Here is a 23,262-nt window from a genome sequence, read left to right on the forward strand (position 1 = left end):
AGTCAGTGACCAAATTGTGGATTTTTGGACACCTATAAAATCTAAAGTATAATAGCTACGATATTCAAACTTTGCGCATTTAATAAATATACCCATGACACTATATCTTAAAAATTTCAACTATCTGGCATTATTCAAACCAAAGTTACGAGGGTTCAAAAATACGACGAAATGTTTCGAGAAAAGGTAGGTAGTGCCCTTGCGCGCTTCGCTTGGCTCATCTTGGCGGGGGCACTCCCGTGCCCCCAGAAATATATTTATCCGGAAATATTGTCAGTAATAAACATATAATATATTTATCCGGAAATATTGTCTTTTAATTTCCAAACCTCATGGCGACCCTGCCAGGATAAAGCAACGATACCTCAAACTCATTACAAACTTACGCATACAAACAAAAGGTACCTCCTGGTAGATATTATTTTGCGTCAGTAGCTATTACTATTTTAGCTATTAGTCAGGCAAATCTTAAAAAGTTATCTTCAAACTAGCATTACGTAATAGTATACATAAAGCCTATTAGGTGTTAGACATTCTTATTATGTAATTTAATAAGTATATTTTGTTACCACCACTATGAACATTCTAGTAATTCGATCGTAGATATACTGGTTTCAACCGCTGGGTCAAACCGGTGATAACTTAGGTGGAGAAAGACTAGAAAATTGATAAGTAATCGATCAGTGCAGTGGTATCAGTTCAAAAAATAAAAAGGTGCAGTTTCAGTGATTATAAAACATTTATTCGTATAAAATTATAAATAGTGTAAAAGGAACATCAATTAATCTATAAATTATAGCCTACATTAAAATAATCAACATAAATTCGTAGTCTTATGAACGTACACATATCTCTACTTAGTAGGTACAAATTCGTCGTCCTGCTCTCTCGGCCCGAGGCCGGTGGTCCTCGGAAAGGGATAGGAGACAAAGAGCGCGCGACATCGACGGCCCCAATCACGCATTCATCAGGTACTTGAGTATTCTTGTTAATTACTGTCTAGTCTTCATAGAGGAACATTCGGGGGAGTCTTGCAGGGCTCCGGAGGTAGAGACCTGCGATCCTCCGGCACCCGGGACTGGTAGTAGGCGCAGTACGGCAGCGGGTCCCAGAAAGCGAACAGCGCTTCCCGAGTGTCCAGTACCGTGTTCAACAGTTTTCCGACGGTCGCCGAGTGGCTGCAGCGCTTCGGCCCCTGGCACAGATAAGGCAGGGAGACTCCCACCCGAGCTCCGATCGCCACCAGCTTGTTGTCACGCTCGTCCGACGAGTTCTCCTCTCGCACCAGTCTGAACGATATGTGGCCGGTCATAGGTCGCGATGGCGCGACGTACGATATGAACCTTTGTACCCAGACGTCCGCTTCCTCGTCTCGCTGATGAACTAACCCCTTCTTGGAGGAGTCCACTCGGCACGTCACGTTGTTCACTGCCCGAGATTCCTTTAAAGTGGTGCAGGTCACGACCTTCTCTCCCTTCGGCTCCTTGACGATCACCCACGGCTTCTCGGCACTGATTTCTCGGGGAAATCTGAACTGAGAACGCTCCTCGGGCAAAATAAATCTTAGGCGGTCGCGGGCCCCGCGAGCCCCGGCGCTAGCGATAAAGAAGCGGCCCTCCCTCGATACGCCGGAGTCGTACCAGTTTCGAAAGTCCTTTTCGCTCGTCACCACCCAATGTTGGGGTGTAGCCAGACCGGCCGCTCGGCACACTCGCATCAACTCCAGAGGATCGTCCAGTGTGACGACGTCGCGGGCACTCGGTATGAAACATTGACATCCGTGAACTTCGAGATGCGGTTTCGCTAGTGCGTCGTAGTAGGCGGGCGTAGTGGAACTGACCGGTATGTAGAACACCACCGACTCCTTGCGGACTATCTCTTCTAGAACTCGCGCGTACGCCAAAGGATCCGCCGGGTTGGGCCGGGGCACTGTGTAGAATCTATTGACGGCCGCCGAGTACTTGAGCAGCGCGAACTGTCCCTCGATCTCGAAAGCGACCACTCTGGCTCCGGCGGAGTGGAAGTTTCTCGCCAAATGCAGCGCCTGCACGGAGCTTCCGCCGCTGATGAGAACCGTTCGCGGCTTGTTGGGATTCTTCGAAACGGCACTCGCGATCATCTTCAGGAATCCGAGGGGCCATTGAACGCATTTCCAGAAGATAAACAGTGTGGCGGCGATCCACAGCGTAGGGAGCACCACGAGAATTTGTTTCCAGGCCGGGTGGGCTATAAAACTGAGTATAGCAAAGAGCGGCCGGAGGAACTGTCTCGGCAGCCAGGTGAGGATGCGGACGACCCTCGTGAGCGCCGGGGGGTGTTCCGGGGGAACGGCACGCTCCTCCGGGATCAGCGAGAACGTCGAGGAGAACGATCTTCTGAGGGCCGTGAAGGGCGGCGTCTGGTGCGGGCACCTCTTGACGCGGGGGGAGAAAGCCAGTTCGGTGTTGGCTCGCGCGAGGCGGTACTCGGGCGCGCAGGCCGGCATCGCGAACGACTGTGTATAGACTGGCGCGCGCGCACACCGCGACCGCATATAAACAGCCTCGTTATCGCGGAATGGGACGCCTGCGCCAGCGCACAGCTAGAATCTTTGCACCCAATTAAGTGTCACCCACTTGAAGAAAACAACTTATAATGGGAAGTAATTAGCTAAGCATCCTCATTGATTATAAGTTATTATAATTAGAACTTTGTTTTGACGGACGACAAATTGGCAATGAAAGTTACAAAATTGCATATAAAAAAACTTCGTGCCCCTTTTTTTAATATAATATCATTGTTCTTGCCCTTAATATTAATAAAAAATAAAGTCCCGGCCGGCCACAAAATGCGGCCCGCCGGGACTTTATCAGTGGCCCGCGTTATTACTTATGCCATTTCGAAATTCAAGGATATTGGCATATAGTTGTGAAAAAATTTCCAAAAGTTCAAAAGTTATTTTTAACCTACGAATAATAAGCCCTAAAAATGTTGGTTGAAGCCCGCGGCACCAAGACTAAAACGTGTTTGTGGCCCGTTTAAAAAAATCGGCCAAGTGGTAGTCGGCCTCGAGCACGAATAGGTTTCCGTATATATATTGCGTTTTTTGTATGGGAGCCAAAAAATAACAAATAAATAATAATAAAAATAAAATAAATATTTGCCTAATTAAAAAAAATGTGAATATTTCAAGTGCCTATCTGTTGCCATTATTGGTTACGAGCAAACAAGCAAAAAGGCCAAAAAATCACGTCTGTTGTATGGGAGCCCCTCTGAAATATTTTATTTTTATTTGTTGTTATGTAGAGCCGTTCCTGAGATACAGCCTGGTAACAGACAGACAGACAGACGAAGATTTCTCAGTAATAGTCCCATTTTTACCCTTTTGATACAGAACCCTAAAAATGTTGAGGACCACTGGTTTTATGTGGGTTTCATAGTCCATCCATCCTGAAACAATGTTTCTATAAATTAAGAATTTAAAAAATACTATATCCTAGGGTTCTGTAGAAATATTCTGATGTTTATAGCCATAAGATTTTATTCATAATTAATCATTTCACAGTGATTAACATATCTTTAACATTCAAAACTCTGCACCTTTAACATTTTACTAACAACCTTCCTAAGATACTTATTTATCAGAAGTTATTATGACTAGATTCAACATTTGGAAGAAAACATTATGTTAGAATAAAATTTTACTATACATACATAGATCTGCCTTATAATTATATAAGGTTAAATTTTAAAAATAAAATATTTTGTTAAGTTTATTGGCTTTAAAAATTCTTCAAATGCTAAGAAATCTAAGAATATACATATAGTATTATCTATTAATACATAATAATTATGTTGTATAGTCTTAAATACACTTGCTACGCTGTTTATAAAAGTGTTACATTTATCTATTTTAATTATTTACAAAACAATCTCGCACAGAAATACTATCAAGTTTGAACAAATACTAAAAATACTTTTAAATATAACATAGTAGGACAATAATTTGTTTTCATACACAAACAAATAAAGTTAGTTTACAATTAAACTATGTAACAAAATATGTCTTGACATGAATTTAATTTAAAATAATTATTACCAAAAATATTATACAGTGATATTTGCGGTCTAACAAATAAATAAATGTAATTAACGACATCCTTACATCCATTACAATAAAACTAAAATGCATCTATCACCATCTTCTATAATATCTAATGTCTATAAATTGAGTGTTACAAAATACAATTATTATTATTACTTATATCCAACAAAACAAAAAAAAAAAATAACTGTTTTTATGTTTATTACCATTCCGAATTGCAATATTCATAAAAGTTTAAAGCCTCACTGTCAAACATAAAAAATGAGGTATATAAGGTATCCTTAACCAGAATAATTAAGAACTGAGCTTAGTTACTTAGAATAAAAAACGGAATGTCCGTCTCTTTCAAATCAATGGATCCATTTCTACAAACAATGTGCAATTCATTCTTATTATTTTTCTCATATCTAAATCTTTGTGGGTGTGAGTCATCCATGAATCTACCGAGCTTCATTATTTTTTCATCCACATTTATTTTCTCAGCCATTAAACTAGCAGCCGGCAAGTTTTTAAGAATATTTGGTATCATAACTTCTACTTTTCCTTTTTCATGAATAAAGATACTACTTTTGTCCGTAAATTTGGATGCATGCATAAATACTTCTCCACTCTTCAAGGAGGCTTCGAGGCTACCGTAAAAACCAGTTATATGTAGATTGCCTTTCTGTATAACATCAATTTTTACTGCTCTGTGCAGATTATCAAGCCTTATGTTTCCCATGAGCGTAGTGAAATGAGACTGGTCACTGTAACAGGACTTAACAGATATTTCACCACCGTGGGTGGCAACCGTGAAGTTGTTAGCCATAATATTGTTGCACTTGACATTTCCATTCACACCCGTTTTCAGTTCAATGAGGCTGGCTTGCAATCGTCCTTCCGTTTCAAGATCTCCACTTTCAGACTCAACTTTGAGGTTGTCTGCCTTCATGTCCGCCACCATCACATCACCTTTTTGTGTTTTGACAATAAATTCATCAGCTTCTAGCTTTGCTAAGTGTACGGACGCATTTTCTGTCGTTGTTACGTGTAGTTTCAGTTTATAAGGAATTCGAATTAGGCAAACGTCATCCTTGTCTGGTGAGGTTTTCTTATTGCAAAGTAAGTCTAAGCGTTTGGAAGTCTGTTTTAGCTGAAAATCATTGGTATCTTTGCCTTGGCTGTACAACATCATAGTCAGTTTGTTGTGGGCACTCAAGTCATTCACGTCGATAGGCTGAACCTTCACATGAATAGGACTATCGATGAAAATGCTTGTGGTAGTGTCTATTGTCTTTTCTACGGTCCTAACGAGGTTTAAATTCTTAATATCCGGTATGTTACTAAACTCTACTAGACATAACCTCAAAATTTTGTAACACTTATGTAAGACACGGGGTCCACTGATTGCGAACATGATTCTTTAAAAATTACTCTAAATAAACATATCCTGAATACTGAGTATATTAATTTAGCTTAAACACAAATTTTAAGAAAGCATAAACTTTGTCAATAATTTTTGACAGTATTGATTCGATAACTGTCACTTTATTTCTCAGCTGACTGCAAAGTGCATTTTTTTTAAAGGGTAGACAGTTTTAAACATAGATAAAGTATTATAGCAATCTGGGGGCACGGTAGTGCCCCCGCCAAGTCGAGCAAAAAAGCGGCACAGCCGTACCATACTTTTCTCGAACCAATTCAGGCTCTTTTTGACCCCCTATAACTTCGTTGTGGATAAACCAACAAGCCTGAATTTTCAGTTGCTAAGCAAGCATTGTATAAACACGGTACATTTAAAATTTTATTAAATTTGAACGAGTAGTTTAAGAGCTGTAACTTGTTAAAGTTTCTTAATTTTGTCACTGACTGACTGACTGACTGACTGACCGATCACCAAAAGTCTAAGGCACTTCTAGCAGACATAGAACCTTCAAACTTAGAATATAATTTGTGTTTAGTGTCTAAATCAAGGCAAAATTCAAATATTTCAAAATTTCTGTCCAGTTTTCTAGATACACTAACTTCGTAAATAACTTTGTAATCCCATATAAATGTATAGGATTACAAAGTTACATTTGCGGTTTATGAATTATTGTACCCGTACCATCAATATCTCCGGTTTATCGTCGGTAGAGAGATATCTAGCTAGTGTTTAGTGTCTTAATTAAGGGAAAACCTAATAAACATTTCATAATTACTGTCCAGTTTTCTTCTTCTTTCTCTAACTTCGTAAATAACTTTGTAATCCCATATACATGTATAAGATTACAAAGTTACATTAATGGCAATTTATGAATCATTGTACTGGTACCATCGATATTTCCGTACATATATTCGAAGGAGTAATAGTTGTAGATAGGTATCAATATATATGAAGCACTAGCTTTTGCCCGCGGCTTCGCTCGCGTGGAATTCAAGAATCGCATAAAATACGAATATTCTTGTAAACCTCCTTTGGAAACCTGACGTTTTTCCATGTTCAATTCATCCTTTTAACTAAGTCTACGTCAAAAATCAATATTCGATTTGTGATCAGTCGATTGGTGGCTTCGCTAGGCCGTGAAGGAAGGACAATCAAACAAACAAACACACTTTCGCATTTATAATAATATTAGTATGGATATTGGATAGTCATGAAAAGCAAGTAACTAGTATAGTAATACTGTATACATAATGATTATATTATTATTAATTGTAAGTTTTATTTGTTTCTTATAAAAATCGTTATTGATATTTATAGTAGTAAAAGGTACCAAAAAGGAGAAAAGTAGGACTCTACAAAAAGAATTGAGATCCCATCAAAAACATCCTGTAAAAAAACCAAGTCTCGCAACTCAGTTTTTATACTGTAAAAATTTATGAGATCCATGCAATACCAAGTCGGTTAATTTATTCAGTCCCTACCTAGGGGACCTTATGTCTCAAGTTAGTCCGTAAGTTATTATCATATCAATATTAAAAATCTTTTACATTTTAAATAAATAGATCGACTTGGACATCGCATGATTAGATTGTTTAGTATAATTATACTATGCAGTATCACAGAGTTTTTATTGAGTTGCGAGACTTGGTTTTTTTACAGGATGTTTTTGATGGGATAGATGTAGTCTTAGCCCGTCATCGCGTGGCCATTTTGTGCTTATTTTCATACAAGTAGTGGAGGTTTATTTTCTTGAATATTTCTATTTGTCGATTATTTCGAAGCACTTTATGATACAGGAAAGAAAGTCAATTAGTTCATGATATCGATTAACTATACTTCAAGTTATGAGTATCCGTAAATACACGTAAAAAGCTATGCAATTTTTAAAGCCAAATTATTAATTGATGTGACATTTTTAGCACTAATGCCTTATATAGCACGAATAAGGGATTAATAAACTTATAAATTATCTTTTTAGCTTACAAAAATACCGATTGAAAAGCCCAAAAAACGTTGTTCAAAACTTACGTATTTAATGTTAAATCCACGTGTTTGAAGCATTCTTTGACCATTCTTATGGTTAATTATTTAGCCGAACCACAAAACTCAACAATATCTAGCATTAATTGTTCACTAAAAACTTTATTAACACTTTTATTACATGAAATATGCAGACCGACTCCTTGTTATGTCCTAGTAAGTAGGACATAACATTACACGCTTTTGACGCTTATACACCGATATAAGGCTCTCTCCAGTCTATAGTACCTCAATGGTTTTAAATGTCAAAAAAAAATTTAAAAAACCAAAACCAGACTACTAACTAAAAGCTAAAAGCACGCTCTAAAAAGTAAAAGTACGAAACAAGAAAAGTTTATATAGTGATTTGGAAATGCTTAAAGGATAGCCGTGGTCGTACTTATCGTTATAATATATCAAGACGTATAGATCAATATTATTTCATCTAATAACTTGTAACTTGTCCAATGTTTTTATTATTTCATCTAATAACTTGTGACTTGTCCAATGTTTTTCAGCACTTTTACATACCAGTTAATGAACAAGCTAAAAAACCTTTATATTGTTAGACTGTCAACTGAACGAGTTGCTGAGTAAAAGGGCCCATTCACGGCAGTCCGCCGGCTTATGCAGGATAATGAATGGTGTTGCAGGCCTGCACGGCGGCCTGCAAGTTGCAAGTTGCAACACCGATCTCCCCCCACCGCTTGCAGTCCGCCGCGCGCCGCAAAGGACCGTGAGTGGCTCGGCGGCGCGGCGTCCTGCTTGGCGGACTGTCGTGTAAAAAGTAGGAGCGTGAATGTGGTTGCAGGACTGCATTTTGACATTTTGTTGGCACTTGACAGCAAAGAGAAATATTATTCATTTGCTGTCCGCGATTGCGACCCGCCCCAGCTTCGTACAAAAAACCCATTTTTGTACGAAGCTGGGGCGGGTCTAACAATAATTAATCTATACTAATATTATAAAGAGGTAAACTTTGTTTGTTTGTTTGTTTGTATGTTTGTTTGTTTGTTTGTTTAATTGTAATGAATAGGCTCAAAAACTACTGGACCGATTTTAAAAATTCTTTCACCATTCGAAAGCTACATTATTTACGAGTAACATAGGCTACTTTTTATTTTGGAAAATATAGGGTTCCGTAAGATATTTCAGTATTTCGGAAACAACCAGATACTTATTTTGCGTACGCTGCCTAAACCATAGACTTAATATATACTGTCGTATAGGTTTATGGCCTAAACTATAAAAGATAGAACTATACAATGTTCTAAGTAAATGTAGATCTTATAAATATCTATAAAAATGTCCGCGACACACTATACCTATCTATGTCAAGTGAGGCACAACAACCATTTTTTTATTTAAAAATCTTGATTTTTATTGGACTAAAATATTTAAACGGATTTATTTTACTCATGCTAATAATCCTTATCAAAATAAATTATTTCATCACTAAGTACAGTTTATGTAGAATATATTTGGTCTTTGAATTATTAAAATTTGACTTTTGGTGTAGAAGTTATGGCGAAATTAAAATATTGTGATGTACGCCCGTTTCGAAGTGGGCGCCACCAATGCGGCGATGCGCTCGCGGGAAGGGTATCACTATGTACTTACAATATACATCGCCCGCGTAATTTAGGAATGTCACGGAAACCGTACATTTTTCCGCAAAAAAGAAACCTATGTCCTTTCACGTGGTCTATTCTTCATGTAAATAATGTACCAAGTATTGTACACATTGAAAAGGTCTACAGAAAACTCCGCGATGGTATTATATACGTATAAGCAATGATATTCTACTTATACAGATATGTTACGTCGATACTATTTTCCGGCTTAAATCTCTTCCGAACAATTTTCAAATTCAAAATTGCAAACATTGGCAAATTTGACAGATAAGTGAAACAAAAGATATGAAAAACCATTTACATAAAAGAGACAGTTCTATTTTTAAACGTCGAATCGTATCGCTGTCTCTTTCTTCGCCTGAGCTATGACGAAAATTCAATTTTTTCCAGATTGTTCAAAAAAATAATTGAAAATTTAAAATAGAGGTATTTATTGCATACAAGACATGACGAGGTAAGAGATTCCATGTGTTTTGTTACTTTCGAGTCATAATTGGTACATTTTCGAAACACGCACGACGTCATTTTCAATTTATTTAGGTAGGACAAGACGCGGCACGTTCGTGACTGCGCTCGATGCAGACTAAACAACAGACGGCCCAATTGGGCCGTATTTGAATCTTCACAACGCGCGCGGTAGTAACATATTATCTGCTTTAAGTTTTTCATCATTGCGTATAAGGATATCTCACAATAACATTTTTTTGTCATTTACTTTTAACTTCAAGTAATGGCTAATTTTCGAAGCGATTTTAACCAATACGGCAATAATCCTTATTTAATTAAATACTTTAAGAAGATACACTAAGGGCGAGAGAAATTGAAAGTAGGTATTTGAAAATGTATTGCTGTCTCACCAATCTCAAGTCTCCCACCGCAGAGCGCGATAGAGACAACAAGACAAAAGTTCTAATAAAAGAACAGAAAATCTTCGATTCGTTGTCCGCTGATTTTTTCTCCAAAACTTAACTGATTTTAGTACTTTTTTCATCAACAATTAAAGCAAGGCTTGAGCTGTGTTTCTATGTTTTATTTTTTTTGTATATTTTAGCCAGTTTTGTTTTCTGGGTGTTTGAACACAGAGGAAAATCTGGCCATTTTTTGGGTTTTTGGACGTTCTTATCTTTTTTAATAATAAAATTATGAAAAAAAAGAAAACATAGTGACATGTTAACAGTGGCCATAGATATTCAGGGAAAAAATCATAACTCTACCGGCATCATCCAGGGACGAAACAGGGGGACAACGTTTGTATGGAAAAACGGCGGTGTGGACTCCTTTTGAATACATTATTGATTATGGCCCTTCACAGCATTTTTTTATGAAATAAGGGGGCAAACGGGTCACCTGATGAAAAGCAACTTCCGTCGCCCATGGACACTCGCAGCATCAGAAGAGCTGCAGGTGCGTTGCCGGCCTTTTAAGAGGGAATAGGGTAATAGGGGAGGGTAGGGGAGGGAAGAGAAGGGAATAGGGGAGGGTAGGGAAAAGAATAGGGTAGGGATTGGGCCTCCGGTAAACTTACTCACTCGGCGCAAGCGCTGTTTCACGCCCGTTTTCTGTGAGAACGTGGTATTTCTCCGGTCGAGCCGGCCCATTCGTGCCGAAGTATGGCTCTCCCACGTATGAAAGCGTATAAAGCATATTATGATTAAAATTTTAAATGAATATTTTCGAAGATATTACAGATTTAAAAATTACGGGACGTAGCTTTTGCGGCAGTAGGTACCGACCAATCCGGGCCACGGGTAGTAATGAATATAAATTATTTATCAAACTACTGAATCGATTTAGATTATTTTTTGGTGACATAGGTTGTAATATATTTTATACCCGTGCGAAGCCGGGGCGGGTCGCTAGTAAAATATATTATAGCCACTGAAAAAATAATTAAAATCGATTTAGCAGTTTTGATTTATATTCACTAGGTACTACCCGTGGCCCGCATTGGTCGGTACCGCCGCAAACACTACGTCTCGCAATTTTTAATTATATTTACGTCGTATAAAAACCACAATTTTTTTTTCACGATCAAATTATAAAGTGTCCCACTACCGAAAAAATCTAATGACTGGTATTTTATTTTATAGTCTGGGATAAAATTGAAGAAATTAAAAAGTGGCAACATCGTAGTGTCATCCCTTTCAAAACTTTTATGCCTGACTATATTATACCCTACGAAGCTTTTGCATTAGATTTTTTATGATATTTTTTGTTAAAAAAAATTGAATGTCAATAAGCTGTCATTGTCACCTGTAGAGTCGGTAAATTCGTAAATTGTGGATTTCTCTATTTTCCTATTATTTAGCGTAACAAAATAACTCCCTAATTTAATGAGATTGTGGAGAACATATGAAATTATCTATTATTATACTTTTTCTAATTACAATATCTCACAATAGAAGCCACAATGAATATACATTTGAAGGAAGCTTTTTCTCGAATGAAACCAGTATGTGATATGGTGATGATAAATCCTTCTCCAGATTATATTACGGAATTTGAATCTCTGGTTAGTGAATTGAAGATCGATGTGCTGCAAGAACTCCATCAATATATGCTTTTCCCATTTATAACACACTTGCAATCAAAGGAGATAGAGTAAGTCTTTGTCTTCATACCTTTAACATATTTTATGTTTCAATGTTTTCTTTAATAATTTTATTCGTAAATTTCCAAACAGAATAAATATTTGTTTGTTGCAAGTAATATAACATATTTTGCTTTTTCAGAAATAAATATGAAATGCAAAGAGTTCTTGTGCATGGAATGAAGGTTGTTATCCAAAGGGTTAAGATAACAAGTTATGAAATGTGCTTAAAGATTGAGGTGGCCTTCATGAACCTTATATTTGACAAAACTAAGAAGGGCATGGGTATGTGAATGTGTCTTATAAGTTATACCAAAATTTTTAAAATGTTATTTCTACTTGATCTGTTGCACTTTAGCTTAAAACCCTACACTTATGCTGCAACCAACTAACCAATAAAAGTGTACCTCAAGGGAGAACTTTCAAATGTATGTACTTAATCCTTTGATCTCGGATTTTTGGAAATATTATGTTGTTCTCGCGGCCACATGTGGCCGCTTGGGGTTGAAGCGTTAATAGACTTTGATCTTTTATGACATAATTTAATTTTTGGGAGTAGGATGGCTGCTTGCAAGGCTACTTCTACATTATTATATTATGACTTACAATTATGTATGGATGTTGACATTGTATAATTTTAGGTTACAGTTGTAAATTTTATTTTAAAAAGATTAATTTTTACCAAAAAAGTGAGACCCCGTGCGAGTTTCTTACGCCGGTTCTTCTCGCCGGGATGGTTCCCGAACCGGTGGTGGGTACCAGTAGTATCAACGTTCTGAAAGCATTTGTTACAAATCTATTCGGAAGTAAAGCAATTTTTATTATTTATTTTATTTTTATTTAAATTCATAAAATTTGTCCTTGCAGTTGCAAATGTCCCAGAGGAGTTGAAATTAAGTGTGATGGAGTGTCTTACAGCATTGATGATAAACCTTGAGCCGAGTGTACGGCTGAAGTTGCTACAGACTCAGGTTCCACTGCTGGCACAGACAGTGTTTCTGTCGGTCCACCTGGCTAAATTGGAAAAGCTAAGAACATTGCGGTATGTGTTTGCAGTATATAAAAAACAAAATACATATTAGCATATATTTTAGTAAAATATTACCATATTAACACATTGACGGACGGTACTTTTGTACTGTTGTTCCTAGTTTGACAGTACTTTTTTTCATACATTGCCTATAGACGTAGTGTCACAACACGTAGGAAATTTATATATGTAGCATGACAGTTATACATTCATAGGTGTCATCCGTCAATCAGCTATCGTCAGCAAAAGGGTTTTTGCTTGATCCGGGAGACGAAGCCGCATCATATAAGTCCTATAAGTCTTTTTTCCTGCTGTTCATAAGAATTCCTACCCGCCATATACAAAATATGGCCATATACCATTTAGCAACCCTGATGCACTGCCGCTGTGCAGTACTAGGCTAAATGTATGAAAAGACGACGTCTAGAGGTGTAGTGTGCGGTGTGGGGGGACGAAAAATTTTCAATGTGTGCGTGACAGTACAAAAGTCTAAAATACCTCTATGGTGACAGTACAAAACGCCGCACCTAATACTTGTATGAGAAATCGATCGTCTTGAAGCGTATGAGCTGTGGCTCGACCTAAACTCGTACGTCGACAGGCATACTGTCATATCGCTTTTTAACATTTTTTAAATATTTACGTCTATGGGCGGTACTGTCCGTCAATGTATTAAGAGACATTGAACATGTATGACATTACAATAATTTACAATGTACTTTACATTGTTATTGCTTACAATGTTATATTTGCAAAAAAAAAATTCATACAGTAGTTAGTCACAATGACATTAATAGAAATACAAAAAACAGTGTAGGAAGACACCATGCAGATATATACAAGAGCCAATTTGTCAATGCCATACATCATAACATCAAAGGTTCAGACACAGGTGTCGGGACACATTGCATAGTTTTTTATCTTTATAATAGATTTATAATTTGATAATATTCTTTTCAGGCTGGCTGCAATAGATTCTGTGAATGCGCACATAGCATGTCACAGAACACTAACTGATAAAATGGGCCGCATAACAGACCCAGCTATAGAGAAGGCCGTAGTGCACATGACATCAAGTATATTGCCCGGAGTGCTTGCTTCCTTGCAAGACGTTGCCACTTGCACCGACAACCCGGGGCATGCTGTTATTGTGGTAAGTGAATCAGCTTTTGCCTGCAGTGTTTCTTGCATAAATAGCATAAATGCCAGCACCTATGCCAATAATCCAACAATAACAGTGTGTTTTTGGGAGAAAGTCGACGAGAAAGACGTTTGGGAGAAAGATGACGAAAGAGTATTACAATTATTGATGACTTTAATCTAAATCTATTCAGTATTTATCACTGTCTTGTATTGTGTTGAGTATGCAACACATAAAAGCAATGTAGCTTCTATTTGTTGTAAAACGCATTATTTATATAAAAAAATGTTTAATTGCAGGCAGCACTAGATGCGATATGCAGGATTTTATGCCTCACAATGAACGACAAATTCTTCAGAACAAACAAAGATATTACACCAGAGGATTTCATGAATTTGCTGAAGGACAAAGAAGAAGGGGATGATGAGGCCACAAGAGGTAACAATTCAATTTATTTACTAATATCATAAACTTTTACCCATACACTCATGAAAAGTCTTTGTAATGCAAATTCATTTTTTTTTTCAAATTATAATGCTATTTTTTGTAATATTTTTCTTTGCATGGTGTGCAATTTTAAAATTTTATAATATAAATGAGCTTTTGCCCGCGGCTTCGCTCGCGTTAAGAAGTATTATTATATACAAACTTTCATCCCCTATTTGAACCCCTTGGGGTTGGAATTTATCAAAATCCTTTCTTAGCGGATGCCTACGTTATAACATGCAGGTAGCATGCCAAATTTCAGCCCGATCCGTCTAGTGGCTTGGGCTGTGCGTTGATAGATCACTATGTCAATCAGTCAGTCAGTCACCTTTGAGTTTTATTGTATATAGAAGTAATTGTAATTTCAGATAGGAAATTGAAAACTGCGACAAAGCTGTCTCGGGAGTGGTACACAATGGCTGGGGAGAAGCTGAAGACGGTGATCAAGAGTGTGGTGTTGCTGGTGACCCACGAACACCATAGGGTCAGGAAGGAGTTAGCAGTCCTCTGTCACCGAGTCTTGGTGGATTGCAGCGAGTGAGTTACTTTTATTAGCAAAATATGAAAATTGACCAATGGCACACCTATATTAAATAGCCTAGCATTTATAATATCCATAACCTTCTTCTTATGTGTTATGTCACAATGTTAGTTACCATACTCCTCCGAAACGACTTTACTGATTTTTACCAAATTATGCATATTCAGTAGGTCTGATAATCGGCTACTGGGTACTTTTTATATCAATGATAAGTGTATAATTTGTTGAATAAATAATAGTAAATTATTACAACTCGACACTGATGGCGACCATTGTTTGTGCGAACTGCGAAGGGATAGCAATGGACGTTGCCATGGTACTTTAATAAAATAATATGGGCGAAATACTTTATATGGCAAAACAACGTTTGCCGAGACAGCTAGTAATATTATTAAATGTGAAAGTGTGTTTGCCCATTTGTTACCTCTTCACGCCCAAACCGCTTAAGGCCCTGTGGTTGTTGCAACTACGTAAAATGGGTTTTTTAAAACACGTTTTTAGTAAAGGAAATGTCATTACTTAAGTATAAAATAAGTACCGTTTTAAAATTGAGAAAATTTCCTATAAGTACGCAAAGGTATATCAGTACACAATTTGAAAAATTCTGCTCGATAGAAAAAAATCTCAAAGATGACTGGTATAATGCTGTTTTTCATAATTAAATCATTTTATGGCTAAATTACACACTTTCTAGAAAAAACAAAAAATGTAGTATATGTGTCGTAACCTAACGTAAACGATTTGATATATTTGATATATTTGATTTGTGTATTACTAAAAACAAAAGGTTTTTCCTCCTATTTTCTATTATCAAGGCACGCGGCGAGCGCGTAACCGCCACTGTACAAGGTGTGCTGATATGAATGTTATTTTAATGTCCTTAAAGTCGATATTTGTACTGACAGACATCACAACCTGCTAATTTTAGGGACTACTGGCCCTTAACGGATTCTGCTAAAATTTGGTATGGAAATACTTTGAGTACCGGGAAAGAACATAGGATACTTTTTATCCTGGAAAAACGTACGGTTTTCGCGCGGTAACGAACTTTGGCGCAACGGAGTTGCGAGCGTCATCTAGCAATAGAATAAAAGTTAAAGCAATCTTTACAACAATGCTATTGTTAATTTCAGAACAATGTTGTCATCCCTCCCACTATGTGTAGAGGTGCTTATTTGTTTGACCAATGACCCATACATGGAGGTGTCAGAATACTGCTCCAAAGCTGTCCAGGACCACTTCTCGAGAAACCCCGGAGTTGAGGCCATGGAGAGTCTTCGGGATAACTTCATACTGGCCATCAATAACTTGCCCAGAGTGCTTAATAATATAGGTAAGTGTGTAAGTAGCTCTGAAAATAGTTTCTGGTGTGATAGTGAAACCACCATTTGTATATAAATATTAAATACTCTTTAAGTATTGTATGTTTCTTTTTGTTTTAATTGAATATGAATTGAGACTATTAATAACTTTAATTATAGTTTCGCGTCTTTGAATTTGTTTAAACAAAAGTATTCGTTATGATTTAGTACTACTTTTATTTTTTTCTCTTTATTTTACTTTAATTAAGCTTTACATGCTAAGATTAAGTCAGCCAAATCATGTTAATTTTCTTCACAGACACATCGCGTAAGCTAAACGCCCTGGACTCCGTACTCGGGTACGCGCGAGTACTAGCAGCGAGCGAGGTGCGGGCCGGATGCGGGGGGCGGTCCGTCGATGTGCGCCTAGGAGGCGTGGCCGGGGGGCGGGCGCTCCCGTACGACCGCCTGCGCCCCGCCGCGCTCGCACTCGTCGCCGCTGCGGCGCTGGACGTGCCACCACAGCTGCTCGCGCGACGCACCGCGTGTGGTGCGTAAGAGCCGGTTGACACGGCGACGTCAACACGCTTTGTCTCGGGGGCTGCTGTGCGTCAGCGTTGCGTCGACGGAGCGCTGACGTTGCCTTGTTTTACACACAAATAACCAAAGTGTTCACACTGCGCGCTGCGTCGTGACAGCAGCGCGCAGCGAGGGGGTGTTGACGTTAAGACTGCTTCGTAATAACGCTGCGATGACGCAGCGCCCGTGTGGACATGCTCTAATGCGTACACGCTTAAATCTGTATAAAAATATTGGTTGTTAAGATGTCAGTACCTATCTTCGAAATTATTATAATAGTAGTAATAGCTGCAAATAAATGATTATTCTATTTTAATAGCAGTAATTTTTACCGTAAATGGATAATATATATTTTTAAAGAGGCTAATAATATGTTTGGTAAATTTTCGTTAGTTATTTTCCGTTTCTATTTGCATAATATTTCCGTCTACTAATGACCACTTCGGATGAGAGATCACGTAACATCTCTCGTGGTAAACAATTATCAGGTTTAAAGTCTATTAAAATAATTGAGAATATACCTCGTGGCGATTTTATTGATTATATTGCTTCCTAAACACAATTAAAAAAAACTTATAAATGAATGTTGTACAGAGGCGGCGGAGGCTGTGGCGTGCGCGGGCGGCGAGCGCGGCACGCCGTGGCGGTCACTGCTCAACGTAGACCCCGGCTTACCTGAGGTACTAACTCTTTATAAAACACCAATTTTTAAGATTTTATCGCTGGCGAAATTTTTTTGAGCTTGTTTTTTACTTTTTTTTTTTGTTATTTTTGAGCACGGCGACCGAATCAAGATATTACGTAACGCAAAAAACCTAACGCACGCCTCAACGCCGCACCAATGTGACTGTTCGGCGTTGCCAGAATTCGGCACGGTGTTTGTGTGCGTGCGATCGCCAGTCTGTATCTCAACAACTGCTATAGCTAGACTTCTGAAATCTTCACAGATTGTGTATAATATCTGTTGCCGCTATAACAACAATTATAACAACTAAAAACAAAATAATATTAATATTTAAGGGGGGGTCCCATACAACAAACATGATTTTTTTAGCCTTTTTTGCTCGATATAAATAATGGCAACGGGTAGACACTTGTCACAAAATCCCTAATTAAATATATGCGTACTTTAATAATCAATAATAATCTTTATATATAAAAGTCAAAGGTGACTGACTGACATGGTGATCTATCAACGCACAGCCCAAACCACTGGACGGATCGGGCTGAAATTTTGCTTGCAGGTAGATGTTATGACGTAGGCATCCGCTAAGAAAGGATTTTGATTAATTTCAACCCCAAGGGGTTAAAATAGGGGATGAAAGTTTGTATATAATAATACTTCTTAACGCGAGCGAAGCCGCGGGTAAAAGCTCGTATTTAAATATAGTATAAATTTAAGTGGGGGCTCCCATACAAAAACACAATTTTTGGCCAATTTTGGCTCTATAACGGTACGGAACCCTTCGTGCGCCAGTCCGACTCGCACTTGACCGATTTTTTTGTAATTTTGATTTAATATAATATTTTAAATCGATCCTCTTTCATTTACAGAAACTAAATAATTGTAAACATTACGTGACACTGTGACACAATTCATTCTCAGTATTTTATCATTCTTCATGATTTTTTTTTTACCTTTTGGTTAGCCTTTATTGTGAAAATGATTTAGATTTTTAGGCATAAAATGCGACGCTCTGACTGTGTCAGAAGGAGGTTTATATCACCCTGAGTGTATACAGGGTGCAATTAAACCTTCCTGCCAAATTTAGGTATATTAATCCTTGATAAAAATAAGAATACACGTATTTTTTCTTTTATAATCACTCAATACTAAAATGGTGAGAAATAGCTTCCGAAAGTTATCCTAGAAAACACCACTAAATATGGACGCCGTGCGCCGCCCGGCCCCGCCCTCCCGCATAAACGTATTTTATTGATAACAATAATAATTTTTGTTATTATTGTAGTATCGGTGTAGATGGTGGTTGATACTTAATGTGATGTTGGGTAAATAACTATCCCACCAAAAATATTTTCATGTAAAAATGTTGCCAAGATGAGAACATAATAATTTTATAGTTCGTCGTGTCAAAAAGTAGTGAGATCTCATGTAGAGCCAAGTTTCTAATCTTACATACTCAGCCCTAAATCTAAAAACCTTAATTTTACACTAAAGTGCGGCAAAATATTTGATAATTATATTATAACTAGCTGTTGCCCGCGACTTCGTCCGCGTGGACTTTAGTTTATAGCGCGCGGTGTCAACAAAATTTGTGTCAAATTTAAAAACTTTTTAAAACCCTGGTAAGTGCTTCCGGTGTAGCGCGGCCCTTAATTAATCAAAATACCCAAAAACAGCTATGCAGTGTGCACATAATCTATACTAATATTATAAATGCGAAAGTATCTCTGTCTGTCTGTCTGTCTGTCAGTCTCGCTTTCACGCCAAACGCCAAAAGTATCTCTGTCTGTCTGTCTGTCTGTCTGTCTGTCAGTCTCGCTTTCACGCCAAACGCCAAAACTTCCGAACCGATTGTAATGAAATTTTGTATACAGATAGTCTAAAGCCTGAGAAAGGACATAGGCTACTTTTTTACTGGAAAAAAGGGTTGTAAGGGGGTGAAAATGCGTAAATTTGTTCAAATTAAGTTAGTTCCAACAATTCATAATAGATGGCGCCGTGCGTCTTCTACATCGCGCTGACGCTTGCTCAAAAGTCTTTCTATAAGACGTGGTATCATCTTTTTAAGTTTCGATTTTTTTCGATTGTTATATCTATTCTACGGTATTAAATAACTCAGTACTTTATCTGTGCAGTGACGTAACCTTAAATCTATCAATGATAAATAGTTTATGGGTAAAGTTGTGTAATTGGAGGGCTAAATAAGCTTTAAAATTTGGCATAAAATATAAAGTTTAATATAAAAAAATGAAATACTTATTGTGTGCACACTGCACAGCTGTATTGATTTAAGGGGTACCAGGGTTTTTTTATAAAAGCTTTTGACACCAATTTTGTTGACATCGCGCGCTATAAACTGAAGTCCACGCGGACGAAGTCGCGGGCAACAGCTAGTATTATACATAAAATATGTTTAAGATTTTTAAAATTTTATTTTAATACACATCCAAGACCCAGGAACATTGAAAACTTTTTGTTCCGCCTGCGGGACTCGAACCCAGGACCCCCGGGATGAGCGCTGGCCACGCGCAATGCGAATTCATTTTCATCGATATTTTCATGGAAATAAGATATTTTCCCACATCAAAATGTAGCCTATGTCCTTTCTCAGACTCTAGAATAACTGTATACAAAATTTCATTGCAATCGGTTCAGTAGTTTTGGCGTGAAAGCAAGACAGACAGACAGACAGACAGACAGACAGACAGACAGAGATACTTTCGCATTTATAATATTAGTATGGATAGTATGGATTAGAAATGCAGTAGGAGTTCTACATAAGATAAGATAGATTGATTATTATTATACCAAGTGATAATATTATTAAACATAATATTCTAACGTATTAAAAACTATAAACAAAAACATACTAACTAATAAGTATGATTAGTTCTATGTTACAATAAAGTAAAAAATAAAACGCCATCTGTTGAATCGTATTAGAACTAAAATGTTCATTCCATCGATATATTTCTGGATTTTTTATAATATTATACATAAAATATGTTTAAGATTTTTGAAATTTTATTTTAATACACATCCAAGACCCAGGAACATTGAAAACTTTTTGTTCCGCCTGCGGGACTCGAACCCAGGACCCCCGGGATGAGCGCTGGCCACGCGCAATGCGAATTCATTTTCATCGAAATTTTCATGGAAATAAGATATTTTCCCACATCAAAATGTAGTCTATGTCCTTTCTCAGACTCTAGAATAACTGTATACAAAATTTCATTGCAATCGGTTCAGTAGTTTTGGCGTGAAAGCAAGACAGACAGACAGACAGAGATACTTTCGCATTTATAATATTAGTATGGATTAGTATGGATAGTATGGATAGTATGGATTAGAAATGCGGTAGGAGTTCTGCATAAGATAAGATAGATTGATTATTATTATACCAAGTGATAATATTATTAAACATAATATTCTAACGTATTAAAAACTATAAACAAAAACATACTAACTAATAAGTATGATTAGTTCTATGTTACAATAAAGTAAAAAATAAAACGCCATCTGTTGAATCGTATTAGAACTAAAATGTTCATTCCATCGATATATTTCTGGATTTTTTATAATATTATACATAAAATATGTTTAAGATTTTTGAAATTTTATTTTAATACACATCCAAGACCTAGGAACATTGAAAACTTTTTGTTCCGCCTGCGGGACTCGAACCCAGGACCCCCGGGATGAGCGCTAGCCACGCGCAATGCGAATTCATTTTCATCGAAATTTTCATGGAAATAAGATATTTTCCCACATCAAAATGTAGCCTATGTCCTTTCTCAGACTCTAGAATAACTGTATACAAAATTTCATTGCAATCGGTTCAGTAGTTTTGGCGTGAAAGCAAGACAGACAGACAGACAGACAGAGATACTTTCGCATTTATAATATTAGTATGGATAGTATGGATTAGAAATGCAGTAGGAGTTCTACATAAGATAAGATAGATTGATTATTATTATACCAAGTGATAATATTATTAAACATAATATTCTAACGTATTAAAAACTATAAACAAAAACATACTAACTAATAAGTATGATTAGTTCTATGTTACAATAAAGTAAAAAATAAAACGCCATCTGTTGAATCGTATTAGAACTAAAATGTTCATTCCATCGATATATTTCTGGATTTTTTTATAATATTATACATAAAATATGTTTAAGATTTTTTAAATTTTATTTTAATACACATCTAAGACCCAGGAACATTGAAAACTTTTTGTTCCGCCTGCGGGACTCGAACCCAGGACCCCCGGGATGAGCGCTGGCCAAGCGCAATCGAATTCATTATCATCGAAATTTTCATGGAAATAAGATATTTTCCCACATCAAAATGTAGCCTATGTCCTTTCTCAGACTCTAGAATAACTGTATACAAAATTTCATTGCAATAGGTTCAGTAGTTTTGGCGTGAAAGCAAGACAGACAGACAGACAGACAGACAGAGATACTTTCGCATTTATAATATTAGTATGGATTAGTATGGATAGTATGGATTAGAAATGCAGTAGGAGTTCTACATAAGATAAGATAGATTGATTATTATTATACCAAGTGATAATATTATTAAACATAATATTCTAACGTATTAAAAACTATAAACAAAAACATACTAACTAATAAGTATGATTAGTTCTATGTTACAATAAAGTAAAAAATAAAACGCCATCTGTTGAATCGTATTAGAACTAAAATGTTCATTCCATCGATATATTTCTGGATTTTTTATAATATTATACATAAAATATGTTTAAGATTTTTGAAATTTTCTTTTAATACACATCCAAGACCCAGGAACATTGAAAACTTTTTGTTCCGCCTGCGGGACTCGAACCCAGGACCCCCGGGATGAGCGCTGGCCACGCGCAATGCGAATTCATTTTCATCGAAATTTTCATGGAAATAAGATATTTTCCCACATCAAAATGTAGCCTATGTCCTTTCTCAGACTCTAGAATAACTGTATACAAAATTTCATTGCAATCGGTTCAGTAGTTTTGGCGTGAAAGCAAGACAGACAGACAGACAGACAGACAGACAGACAGAGATACTTTCGCATTTATAATATTAGTATGGATGTGTCAGCCGCACGAAAATAATCTAAAAACTCTACACATTAGTTAAAAACAACAGCCGATCACAATTAACATTGAATTGACATATTCGACCAAATAACGTTGGTCAGTCAATTGCATAGGAATCAACTTCCTCGATGGTACTTAGGTACAACTAATTAAAAATCAAAACCTTTAAGTCTTACTTACATAATTTATCTTATTTACTTTTAACAACACTTTCAAGCTTAATTCGGCCGGATAGGCATCCGGCCGAATTAAAAAAGATCTGGATAAAAAAAATATATTTTTAAGTAATTATATACTTTATTTAGTAAGTCTTAAGAAATATAACTAGTTTTAGTTTAAAGTAGATGTTCGCGCCAAACTTTAGCGCGACGAATGTGGCAGTTGGCAACACTGCGCATGAGTCTGCGCTGTCAGCTGTCATACGTTTGACATACAGTTCGACACAGTCCATTACCGGCGCGCGATCGTTACATACGAAAAATATCGGCTAGCCGTTCCCGTGATTCGCGATAAATCCTCAGCTCAGTGAAATAGAAGGTGACAGTGTCGTGTGACTACGAGCATCAGCACATCAGCCCTATCAGCCCATCTGCCCAGCTGTCTCAGCCACCAGGTAACCCCAGTTTCCTTTCTGCCCATCGTTGTAGTGTAGGGGTCCTCGCC

At 37.1% G+C, this 23,262-nt stretch overlaps 3 protein-coding genes across 4 annotated transcripts in view; 1 reads left to right on the forward strand and 2 right to left on the reverse strand.

Annotated features, from left to right (window-relative positions):
• Positions 1–726: 726 nt before the first annotated feature.
• Positions 727–2,603, reverse strand: LOC121725367. Its single transcript, XM_042112259.1, has one exon. It carries the CDS (start codon positions 2,531–2,533, stop codon positions 1,007–1,009), a length of 1,527 nt encoding a protein of 508 aa, XP_041968193.1. The 5' UTR covers positions 2,534–2,603; the 3' UTR covers positions 727–1,006.
• Positions 2,604–4,165: 1,562 nt separating this feature from the next.
• On the reverse strand, positions 4,166–5,598 carry LOC121740525. The gene has a single exon (XM_042133257.1). It carries the CDS (start codon positions 5,478–5,480, stop codon positions 4,392–4,394), a length of 1,089 nt encoding a protein of 362 aa, XP_041989191.1. The 5' UTR covers positions 5,481–5,598; the 3' UTR covers positions 4,166–4,391.
• A 5,821-nt stretch (positions 5,599–11,419) lies between these two features.
• LOC121740232 (TELO2-interacting protein 1 homolog) overlaps positions 11,420–23,262 on the forward strand; it is a 34,842-nt gene continuing 22,999 nt past the window's right edge. For both annotated transcript variants that reach the window (XR_006037618.1, XM_042132868.1), the window contains exons 1-9: positions 11,420–11,743; positions 11,875–12,017; positions 12,600–12,774; positions 13,723–13,915; positions 14,203–14,341; positions 14,758–14,926; positions 16,064–16,263; positions 16,551–16,781; positions 17,405–17,490. Coding sequence is in view for 1 of the 2 variants with exons in the window: in XM_042132868.1 (XP_041988802.1) it covers positions 11,553–11,743; positions 11,875–12,017; positions 12,600–12,774; positions 13,723–13,915; positions 14,203–14,341; positions 14,758–14,926; positions 16,064–16,263; positions 16,551–16,781; positions 17,405–17,490 (1,527 nt within the window). In the remaining variant the exon portion in view is untranslated. The remainder of the gene's footprint in view (positions 11,744–11,874; positions 12,018–12,599; positions 12,775–13,722; positions 13,916–14,202; positions 14,342–14,757; positions 14,927–16,063; positions 16,264–16,550; positions 16,782–17,404; positions 17,491–23,262) is intronic.

The sequence above is a fragment of the Aricia agestis genome, chromosome 3 (assembly GCF_905147365.1).
Source record: "Aricia agestis chromosome 3, ilAriAges1.1, whole genome shotgun sequence".
NCBI lineage: Eukaryota > Metazoa > Arthropoda > Insecta > Lepidoptera > Lycaenidae > Aricia > Aricia agestis.

Excerpts from the sequence above, each read along its gene's own strand:
- LOC121740525 (XM_042133257.1), bottom strand. The coding sequence starts at position 5,480 with ATGTTCGCAATCAGTGGACCCCGTGTCTTACATAAGTGTTACAAAATT.
- LOC121725367 (XM_042112259.1), bottom strand. The coding sequence starts at position 2,533 with ATGCGGTCGCGGTGTGCGCGCGCGCCAGTCTATACACAGTCGTTCGCG.